This window comes from Hyperoodon ampullatus (genome assembly GCF_949752795.1).
Source record: "Hyperoodon ampullatus genome assembly, chromosome: 20".
NCBI lineage: Eukaryota > Metazoa > Chordata > Mammalia > Artiodactyla > Ziphiidae > Hyperoodon > Hyperoodon ampullatus.
The window spans coordinates 6,541,607-6,553,858 of record NC_136933.1 but is presented as its reverse complement, the minus strand read 5'-3'; the positions used below and the strand labels follow the sequence as shown (position 1 = coordinate 6,553,858).

The 12,252-nt window shown below is 34.6% G+C and overlaps 1 protein-coding gene across 1 annotated transcript in view; it reads left to right on the top strand.

Moving 5' to 3' along the window:
* Positions 1-12,252, top strand: part of ADAM32 (ADAM metallopeptidase domain 32) — a gene marked incomplete at both ends in the record, with an annotated part of 184,245 nt that overhangs the window by 20,387 nt on the left and 151,606 nt on the right. Inside the window, 4 exons of the mRNA XM_079726555.1 lie at positions 2,417-2,478; positions 6,082-6,157; positions 8,926-9,002; positions 10,325-10,502. Coding sequence (XP_079582681.1) covers positions 2,417-2,478; positions 6,082-6,157; positions 8,926-9,002; positions 10,325-10,502 — 393 coding nt within the window. The remainder of the gene's footprint in view (positions 1-2,416; positions 2,479-6,081; positions 6,158-8,925; positions 9,003-10,324; positions 10,503-12,252) is intronic.

Sequence of the window (12,252 nt, the reverse complement as noted above, 5' to 3'; positions counted from 1 at the left end):
TCCGTTGCAGAGCACAGGCTCCGGATGTGCAGGCTCAGCAGCCATGGCTCACGGGCCCAGCCGCTCTGCGGCATGCGGGATCTTTCCAGACCTGGGCACGAACCCATGTCCCCTGCATCGGCAGGTGGACTCTCAACCACTATGCCACCAGGGAAGCCCTGTATGTATTCTTTGGAGAAAGGTCTATTTAGATCTTCCACCCATTTTTTGATTGGGTCGTTTGTTGTTTTGATATAAAGCTGCATGAGCTAGGAGGTGGATCAAAAAGATATTGCTGCGATTTATGTCAAACAGTGTTCTGCCTCTATTTTCCTCTCAGAGTTTTATAGTGTCCGGTCTTACTTTTAGGTCTTTAATCCATTTTGATTTTATTTTTGTGTATGGTGTTAGAGAATGTCCTAATTGCATTCTTTTACATGTAGCTGTCCAGTTTTCCCAGCACCACTTATTGAAGAGACTGTCTTTTCTCCGTTGTCCACTTTGTCATAGATTAGGTGACTACAGATGCGTGGGTTTATCTCTGGACTTTCTATCCTGTTCCATTGAAGAGGAGTGATTTTGGAACCATATGAGTGAGTGAACAGGAAAAGTGTTTTCTGAAAGTGTTGAAATTATTGTAACACTTTACAAATAAAAGTTTCAGAAGGGATCGAATTTCTTAATCATTGAAAGTCTGTTATTAAAAATTAAAACACATATTTGCTGGTATTATTCAATAAATTCTCTTATGGCCTCCATTGATCAACCCCTCTACATTCTTTAAAGATCTAGCTAATTTTCTGTACATAGTCTGCAGAGAGAATGCATGTCATGCTACCTCTCACAGTATAGTTAGTGGGAGTATATCTGGTATACTAATATCTTAATAATTATTATGTTTTCATTTTGAGAAAAATATTCATCCCAGAACTACTTTGGGGGACCTGTGCACTTTAGAAAGTGATAAAAATTCTCCAGCGTCTCTGTTCAGTTATTACATTCAGATCTCTAAGGGGAATTTTTTTTCACTCATGTAAATTTTACAGCTAGGACATGTTGCTGCTTCAGTATCAGTATCCTATGTTTGGTATTTCTGCCTTATATCTGACATATACCTGTTTTGCTTCTTTCTTCAATTTATTTCTGGTTTTACTTAAAAAAAACCTTAAAAAATTTTGGAATGATTTTAGATTTATGAAGAACTTGCGAAGATGCTACCTTGAATTCCCATATATGTTCACTCAGTTTCCCCTAAAGTTAACATCTTACATAACCATGTTGATACATTACATTTATCAAAACTAAAAAATTAACATTGATACCTTACTATTAACACACTATAGGATTTATTTGGATTTCACCAGTTTTTCCACTAGTGTTCTTTTCCTGTTCCAGGATCTAATTCAGGATACTACATTGCTGTTAGTTGTTATGTCTCCCCAGTCTCCTTTGCTCTGTTTTTCTGTTTCATGACCTTGTTGTTTTTAAAGAATATCGATCGGTCAGATATGTTGTAGAATGTCCCTCAATTTGGATTTCTCTGATGTTTTATCATGATTAGACTGAGGTTATGAGTTGTAGGGAAGATTACCGTAGAGGTATGCTCTTCTCATCACATCATAGCAGCAGGTACATGGTGTCCACTTGACTTCATAACACCAGTGATGTTAACCTTCCTGTTTCATTTTTGATCATTTACTAGACCTTTTAACAACTTGCCTTATTATTTTTTGATTTGTAATGTCTCCTTGTTGCTTCTTATTTTCACAGATCTGGAAAGGCTTATCTTTTTTTGTGTTGTGGTATTTGTGTCTTTTTGGGTTTTATATGCTTTAACTAAGTTTTCTTTTTAATGATGTTCTAACTCTGGCTTTTCACATGTTCTCTTTTGCAAGATAAAATCTCATCACTTAGGTTCACTGACCAACTGATATTGCAGCTCATTGCCATCCATGTTTTAACCTGAGAATAACTGGGATGGAGTAAAAAAACTATGCCAAATTTTGTTCAAGGGTCTTCTGTTTAAAAATATAGGAATCAGGCCGTACATTTCAGGAAAATGGTTAAAATAAATAATTTTTGTGCCTAATGGATTAAGTTAAGCTTCACTGATGTAGAGTACCTTATTATCCCAATGATGCTACCTGAGTAGTCATTACAGCATGGCACATTGCCTCTTCTTTTAGACGAGTTTAAAATTCAGTCACATATAGATTTCTAGTGCTATACAACTCCTTAGATTGGGCTTGTTTTTGTGGATATAGTAAGAATGGGTAATATAATAAATATTATAATTTTTGATATATTATTGCAGATTTTAAATCACACATGGTCTGAGACATTTTAAGCATTATATGGAGGGATTAGTTATGTAAAATTGTTGTTTCACTTCTTCTATTACATTTGTCTTCACTCTCAGTTGTTCTGGATTCTCTAGGAACAGGTATCCTATATTATTCCAATAGATGAGAAACCGTATACCGTACACCTTAGGCAAAGGTAATTTTTTATTCTTTACTTTTAGATTTAATTTTATTTATATGAATTTATTTACTTATAATAAAAATAGAGTATTAAAAATAATGTACTTGTTATTAAAAATTTTAGTTGTCTCAGATGAACAGATGCTCTCCTGTGAATTAATTTTTTGGTCTTAATGCCTCATAGTCTTTTGTGAATAGGGGGGTTAGGAACAGGAAAAATAGGGACTTGTCTCCTGAAGATTAATCTATATGATCTTAAGTTGGCAGAACCAGCAGGACCTGTATAATCAGGGCAGGATGTGATAAGAAAGAAGTAAGTCTGTATCAGTTAGGGTTTGATCAGGGAGGCAGGCTCACCACCAGGAAAATGAAATAAGGGATTTAATATAGAAATTAGATCATACAGTGTTCTGGAAACTGGTGAATAATTTATGGAAAATAGTACCAGCTACATACCATGTCTAAGAGAATTGTGAACATATTTTAAATAACTTTCTGTAGGGTTTAATTCTCTCTTGGAAACCCAGTAGAGAAAGGCTGGCTTGGAAGCAATTTGTAACTTTCAAGAAGTAGATTTCAGTTAAATTTTGGGTGTAGAACTAGACTACATGGTATTAAGGAGAGGTGAATTGTGAGAAACTGAAAGTATTAAGTGAAAATGACTTTTTCAGAAATGTTCAGCAGAGAAAAAAAGAAGAATAGGAATGCTTTTTAGGGAAGAAATAAACAAAGTATTTTGGCTGAGGGGAAGTTTCTTAAAGAGAGAAGTATAAACAAGTGATTCATTGTGTTGTTAGATGCCAAAGAATGACGTTGAGTAAAAGAAGTGTTAACCTACCTATTCCTTTAGACAGAAGGGAAGAATAGTAAATGACAACTCAAAGAACTTTCCAAGTGCATAAGAGGGAAAGAGAGAACTCATATTGTATTTGAGTATCTTACTGAAACTATAAGCAGTAGTAAGAAATAGAGGGACTGGAGCTTGGGAGATGGATAGAGCATGTATATACTCTGTTTTTGGAAATTACCTGTATAATAATTAGGACACCATGACTATAGGAAGTCATAGGAAGCTGTTGCAAGAAACTTATATAGGAAATAATGAGAAGTATAATTATGACCATGTAGGATTTCTTTTTTTTTTAAAGACATAACTGAGGTGGCAGAAAAAAAAAATTAGGTAACAGATTGGATATAGTGGTAGCACAGATTTGGTGGGGCAGTGAAGAAGGAGAGCACATCTGCATCAGGGCATATCCAGGAGAAATGTCCAGTTGATTGATTGATTGATTGATTGAAGTATAGTTGTCTTACAATATCATATTATTTTCAGGTGTACAATATAGTGATTCTATATTTTTATACATTACAAACCATATAATTACATTATATTGACTGTATTCCCTGTGTTGTACATTGCATCCCTATGACTTACTTATTTTATAACTGGTAGTTCATACCTCTTAATCTCCTTCACTTATGTATTAAAGGCCATCTATGACAAACCCACAGCTAACATCATACTCAATGATGAAAAGCTGAAAGCTTTTCCTCTAAGACCAGGAATAAGACAAGGATGCCCCCTCTCACCACTTTTATTCAACACAGTATTGGAAGTCCTAACCATAGCAATTAAAAAGAAATGATATGCATCCACATTGGAAGGGGAGAACTAAAATGGTCACTATTTACAGATGGCAGGATAACATAGAAAACCCTACAGACTCCACCAAAAAGCTATTAGAACTAATGAATTCAGTAAAGCTGCAGGATACAAAATTAATATACAGAAATCTGTTGCATTTCTATACACTAATAATGAAATATCAGAAAAAGAAATCAAGAAAACAATCCCATTTACAATTGCATCAAAAAGAAAAAATACGTGGGAATAAATTTAACAAAGGGAGATGAATAGACCTGTACTCTGAAAGCTGTAAGACATTGATAAAGAAATTGAAGAGAACACCAATAAATGGAAAGATATACCATGCTTATGCATTGGAACAATTAATATTGTTAAAATGTCCATACCACTAACCAAGGCAATCTACAGATTCAGTCCAATCCCTATCAGAATACTCATGCATTTTCCACAGAAGTAGAACAAATAATCCTAAAATTTGTATGAAACCACAGAAGACCCCAAATAGCCCGTTATATTTAGTTTAGGTCATGCGAGAGAGGTGTGGGTTTCAGAGCCATCTTTTTTATATAGGTATAAATGAGGCACCAGAAAAGAACGAGATACAGAGGTGGGGGTGAATATTAATGATGAGAAGGAAAAACAACCAGAATTGAAGGCCATGGAAGCATTTAAGTGAAGAAGTAAGGATCCAGATGAAGGGACTTATAAAAGTAGACAAAAAGATATGAGGGAAACCAGAGGTAAATGATACGATTGAAGTTGAAGAGTAGATGTTTTAAAGAAGGGGAGTGTGGTCAACAGTGTGTTAGAGTAGTTTTACGTGACTCAAACTGCTTTTTGGATTTAACAACAAGCGGGTCATTAGTAATCTCTACGGCAACTGTTTTAATGGAGGATTCCCAGCAGAAGCTAGACTGGGTGGTCTAGTTACATTACATTGGATTGAGGAGTGAGCACCAAGTGAGAAAGCATAAGTAAAATAGCATAATAAGGACAGGGAATGATACCAGAGAAGGTTGAACTTAGACTTGTAGTTTCAACACCTATGTTCTGGTTAGTATGACTTTTACAGAATGCTCTTCCACTTCATTATAGTAATATATATTTATGATAGTAAAATTGAGAGAGAATGAAAGAATAGGGAATTCTCTGGTGACACAGTGGTTAAGAAACCGCTTTCCAGTGCAGGGGGCATGGGTTCGAGCCCTGGTCCGGGAAGATCCCACATGCTGCAGAGCAACTAAGCCCGTGCACCACAACTACTGAGCCTGCACTCTAGAGCATGCGAGCCACAACTACTGAGCCCACATGCCACAACTACTGAAGCCCACACACTTAGAGCCTGTGCTCCGCAACAAGAGAAGCCACCACAATGAGAAGCCCACGCACCGCAACGAAGAGTAGCCCCCACTCGCTGCAACTAGAGAAAGCCCACGCATAGCAACGAAGACCCAACGCAGCCAAAAAAAATAAATAAATGAATAAAAATTTAAAAGAAACGAATGAAAGAATAGAAAACTCTCATAATCCTACACCCATTTCATATCTTTGTAAATTTTAAAATGCTTTTCTCTCGTCTTCTAGTCTCTTATTTTTTAAAGGAGTATAAGATAGGGAAATTATTTTGAGTAAATGCTTATTGCTTTGAATAAAGATTACATACAGGTCAAAAGAAGATACTACCTTTGTCAGGGATTGGCAAACTTTTTCTTTAGAGGCCCAGATAGTAAATATTTTAGGCTATGAGGATGATAATATCTTTGTCAAAATGACTCAACTCTGCTGTTGTAGCGTGAAAGCTGCCATAAACCATATATAAGTGAATGGGTATGGCTGTGTTCAAATAAAATTTTATTTACAAATGCAGAAGGTAGGTCAGATTTGGCTTGAGGGATTTAAGTTTGCTGACTACCGCTTTACATGTTTCAAAAAGAATAACTTAAAATTCTCTCATTATTTTTTTATATTCAGATTTTTTTTAGCAGATAATTTCATGGTTTATTTGTATAATCAAGGATCTGTGAATTCTCATTCTTCAAATATTCAGGTAAGATTTAAATTTTATATTTCAAAGATTTTTAAAACCCTTTTTACATTGAATACTTTCCTAATACAGAAGACTCTGTTCACAGGGGATGTATTTAAGTGATCTACTTATGCCTCATTTCACCCCTTATTAGGCTTTCTTGAAGTCTTGGTAAATTAAAGACAAACTAGATTGACTTACCTTCTACTCTGCCTAGAACATAGGCACAATTAAATTAATTAGTTTATATTTTGTTGAATAAATGAATATACATTAAATAATAATAAAAACAAGTACAAATTTTACTGAATCTGAAATCATAGATTGAATCCTTTCCTTCTTTTTTAGTCCCTGTCTCATCCATCAATGAATCATATTGACTCTACCTTTCAAATTATGTACTAAGAATCCACCCTCTTCCTCTGTCTCTATCTGCTGATACCACTGTAAACAAGTAAACATCATATCTAGTTTGGGTTATTGCTGTAACTTCCGGAATAATCTCCCTGCTTCCACACCTTGCTCACCTCCTCAGTTAGTTCCCAACATGACAACCAGATCAATCCTATTAAAACCTGGTCAGATCGTGTCACTTCTCTGTTCAGAAGCCTCCATGGGATGACTTATCGTTCACAAAGTGAAAACCAAAGTCATTTTAGTATCCTACAGGCTTTACGCAGTCTGGTTCTCTTTATTTCTATGACCTCATTTCCAGTTATTCTCTACCTTGCTTATTCTGTTCCAGTCGCCTTGGTTTCCTTGCTATTCTTCAAACATACCAGACATGTCCTCCTTTCAAGAAATTTTCACTTTCTATTTCTTCTGATCCAGATGTTTGCTCTTTCCCAAGATACAATGTTTTTCTCCCTCTTTTCCTTCAGGTCTTTGCTCAAAACCATCCTATTAGTCCTTGACTAACCCCTATTTTAAATAGCACTCTTAACCTTATTACTCTCTTAACTTACCTGTTTTGTTTTTCTCCATAGTGGTTATCAATATATGATGTACCATATATTTTATCTATTTATTTTCTGTTTTTTCAGTGCAATATAATCTTCATTTCACCAGAGCTTTTGGTCTGTTTTATTCAATGATGCATCCCTAGTGCCTAGAAAAATGCCTGGCACATAGCATATAATAAAAATTTGTTGAATTATTGAAATATGTTACTTCACTTCAATTGGAAAGGACCATTACTTTCCTTTTATTGCTCCTTCCTTCTCCACATAGTTCTAACGTAAAGGCATGTGTTAATAAGAAAACATACATTGATTTATACCAAAATTTATAGCACTATCTTGGAAATTATATAATTTTCCTTTTTTGTCTGTGATGATGTTTGCTATGTCTCTATGTTAATTGTACTGTGGTCAGAGACTGAACTTGGTGTGATTTCAGTCCTTTACAATTTGTTTTTGTGTTTCATGGCCCAGAATATGGTTTCATTTTGGTAAATGTTACATGTTCTTTAAAAAGAAAGTGTATTCAATGGAATATTACTTAGCTATAAAAAAGAATGAAATAATGCCATTTGCAGCAACATAGATGGACCTAGAGATTATCATGTTAAGTGAAGTAAGACAGAGAAAGACTAATATCACATGATATCACTTATATGTGGAATCTAAAATAATTATATAAATGAACTTATTTATAAAATGGAAATAGACTCAACAGACAGAAAACAAACTTACGGTTACCAGAAAGGATAGCGGCGGGTGGAGGGGGAGATAAATGAGGAGTTAGGGATTAACATATACACATGACTATGTATAAAATAGATAAATGACAGGGACCTACTGTACAGCACAGTATATTCAGTGTCTTGTGATAACCTATAATGGAAAAGAATCTGAAAAAGGATACATACATAGGTGTATGTGTGTATGTATAACTGAATCACATAGGTGTATGTGTGTATGTATAACTGAATCACTTTGATGTACACCTGAATCTAACACAACATTGTAAATGAACTACACTTCAATAAAAAAAATGGTTAAAAAAAAGAACTCTGTGCAAAAAAAGTATATTATATATAGTTTTTAAGTAGGGTTTTACCTATATTAGGTTAACGTTCTGTTCAACTCTTCTATAGATTCTGAATGCTAGATTTATCAGTTATTGACAGAAATGTATGTGCTTAAAAATCTTTTAGTATGATTATGCATTTATTATTCTTTCAGTTTTGGCTTTTTATAATTTGAAGCTATGTTATTAAATAAATACAAACTTGGAATATTTATATCTTCCTGGTGAATTGAAACTCATGTATCATTATGAAATGTCCCTCTTTATCTCTAGTAATGCTTCTTGCCTTAAAGTCTACATTTCCTGTATTAGTATCACTTCAGAATCATCCTTTTGGTTTGTGTTGGTGTGGTCTATCTTTTTCTAGCTCTTCAATCTTTTTGTGCCCTTAAATTTTAGATGTTTCTTTTTAGCAGAATATCAGCATTTAAAGGAAATCCATACTCACAATCTTTGTCTTTTAATTGATGACCTAAATTTATATATTGGAAAATAATTTTACCTAAAATATGGGATAAAACTTTGGAAGCAGGATGTAAAATAATAATCCCAAGTATTGATCTGAAAAGAGTAGTTAATATAGTGAAAGTGGCAAATATGGGGAGACTTTTTTTCTGAATGTCACTTTATTCATACTGATATAAACTGTATATAGCCTGTGAAAAATATTCAGAAAGTTCTATTAAGTATAAAAAGTTAAGAAATCATTAGAAAGTTTTGTCAACTCCTAGGTAACCACTTTATATTTTCCCCCCTAGGCTCAATGCTACTACCAAGGATATATTGAAGGATATCTGAATTCTGTTGTCACACTTAGCACATGCTCTGGACTGAGGTTATGTATTATTTTGTCGTTGATATGCAAACACCATGGTTATGATATTTGTCTGCAGAGAATTTGTTAGTTTATACTAAGTGTGGAGCTGGTAGAGGATTCCCATGTGGAGATTATTCAGTGAATAATGATAATAATAATAATAATAATAATAATAATAATAATAATCTCTTCCTCTGAATATGTTTCTTCTCTGATTTCTCTTTACTTTCCCCACTGGCCAGAGATATGTCTAACTTCTTGAAGGTTTAGATTTCCTGGTGTCTTTGCTCTGTATCTTGTTTCTTCTTTAGTACAGAAATGACAGTTGACCGTGTTTGACTATAGCAAGTTGGAAGAGCTAAGTTTTGGGTAGCTTATTTTTTAAGCAAATAGAGTATTTTTGATATCTACCATGTACCAGCTACTGGCCTAGTGTTTGGAGATGTAAAAATAAATAAACAAAGCATGTTCTTTCACAAAGGGAAATCATCTTCAGAGAGAGGAAGCACTTCTATATAAACAAATAAGTATTATTATGGTGCTCATTTTTCTAGTAATATCACTATCTTAATCTCTCTAAGAACTGTAGGGTTTCCTCTTTAGTGCTTGGAGAGTTTTCCATTCTGTCAGGATATTCTTCACCTGCATTTTGTAGTGTAGGAGCCTTGTTTCCACAAACGAATTTTACTCAGTGCTTTTTACATGGAATTCTGAAATTTGGTTTTTAGAGAGTAGTCACTTGAACTGTTACCTGTATTCAAGGAAGAATACTTATAAAAGTTGTTTACTCTTTAAAATTTAGCTTTTAATTTCTTATTCAGACTAGGTACATAAACAAAATTCATAAATGCCTTCTAATTACTGCCGAATTTTATTTTTATGAATAAAATTACTGATTATGTATCTTTTTTTATGCAAGCAATGTAATCATTGCAGTGCAAAACAGAAATTTATACAGATTTCTATTTGCTATTGCTTTCACTAAATTACTGACTTGGGGGACAGGAGAATGACTTGATCACAGTAATGCTGTGTCCTTGCTAACAACTGATTACATAATTTGTGCTGCATTTATAACTATAAAGTAAATTAAATGGAAAGTTACTTTTTTGGATTGGGGAAGACCTTTTTTTATCTCCTCAGAGTCATCTCCAAAACATAAAGAGTTTGGGTCAAAATACTGAGCTCAAAAACATTCTGTATCTTTCTTCTCACTCTCCTCCTTCTTCTCCCCCTCTTTCCTTCCTCCTCCTCCTCCTCCTTTTTTTTAGGAATTCTTTCAGAGTTTTATGATATAGAATTAATTAAAAGCACTTAAATTTTTATCCTTAATTTTACAGAGGAATATTACAGTTTGAAAATCTTTCTTATGGAATTGAGCCCCTGGAATCTGCAGTTGAATTTCAGCATCTTCTTTATAAATTAGGAAATGAAAACAATGAATTTGCAGTTCTTACTGAAAATAACCAAGGCACAGAACAAAACCCAATGGACTATAATATTTTTATAAGTGAAAAAGTGAGTTATGTATGCTTTATTACTCTTTCAAGGCAGTTATTGCTTTTATTTACTTATTAATTTTATTTATTTTTTTAACATCTTTATTGGAGTACAGTTGCTTTACAATGGTGTGTTAGTTTCTGCTTTATAACAAAGTGAATCAGCTATGCATATACATATATCCCCATATATATCTCCTCCCTCTTGCATCTCCCTCCCACACTCCATATCCCACCCCTCTAGTTGGTCACAAAGCACTGAGCTGATCTCCCTGTGCTATGCGGCTGCTTCCCACTAGCTATCTGTTTTACATTTGGCAGTGTATATATGTCCATGCCACTCTCTCTTTGTCCCACCTTACCCTTTCCCCTCCCCATGTCCTCAAGTCCATTCTCTACGTCTGCATCTTTATTCCTGTCCTGCCCTTAGGTTCTTCAGAACCTTTTTTTTCCTTTAGATTCCATATATATGTGTTAGCGTACAGTATTTGTTTTTCTCTTTCTGACTTACTTCACTCTGTATGACAGACTCTAAGTCCATCCACCTCACTACAAATAACTCAAATTCGTTTCTTTTTATGGCTGTGTAATATTCCATTGTATATATGTGCCACATCTACTTTATTCAGTCATCTGTTGATGGACACTTCGGTTGCCTCCATGTCCTGTCTATTGTAAATAGAGCTGCAATGAACATTGGGATACATGAGTCTTTTTGAATTATGGTTTTCTCAGGGTATATGCCCAGTAGTGGGATTGCTGGGTTGTATGGTAGTTCTATTTTTAGTTTTTTAAGGAGCCTCCATACTGTTCTCCATAGTGGCTGTATCAATTTACACTCCCACCAACAGTGCAAGAGGGTTCCCTTTTCTCCACACCCTCTCCAGCATCTACTGTTTGTAGATTTTTTGATGATGGCCATTCTGACTGGTGTTAGGTGATATACCTCATTGTAGTTTTGATTTGCATTTCTCTAATGATTAGTGATGTTGAGCATCATTTCATATGTTTGTTGACAATCTGTATATCTTCTTTGGAGAAATGTCTGTTTAGGTCTTCTGCCCATTTTTGGATGGGGTTGTTTGTTTTTTTGATACTGAGCTGCATGAGCAGCTGGTAAATTTTGGAGATTAATCCTTTTGTCAGTTGCTTCGTTTGCAAATATTTTCTCCCATTCTGAGGGTTGCCTTTTCGTCTTGTTTATGGTTTCCTTTGCTGTGCAAAAGCTTTTAAGTTTCATTAGGTCCCATTTGTTTATTTTTGTTTTTATTTCCATTCCTCTAGGAGGTGGGTCTAAAAGGATCTTGCTGTGATTTGTGTCATAGAGTGTTCTGCCTATGTTTTCCTCTAAGAGTTTTATAGTGTCTGGCCTTGCATTTAGGTCTTTAATCCATTTTGAGTTTATTTTTGTGTATGGTGTTACGGAGTGTTCTAATGTCATTCTTTTACCTGGAGCTGTCCATTTTTCCCAGCACCACTTATTGAAGGGGCTGTCTTTTCTCCATTATATATTCTTGCCTCCTTTATCAAAAATAAGGTGACTATATGTGCATGGGTTTATCTCTGGGCTTTCTATCCTGTTTCATTGATCTGTATTTCTGTTTTTGTGCCAGTACCATACTGTCTTGATTACTATAGCTTTGTAGTATAGTCTGAAGTCAGGGAGCATGATTCCTCCAGCTCCATTTTTCTTTCTCAAGACTGCTTTGGCTATTCGGGGTCTTTTGTGTTTCCATACAAATTGTGAAGTTTTTAGTTCTAGTTCTGTG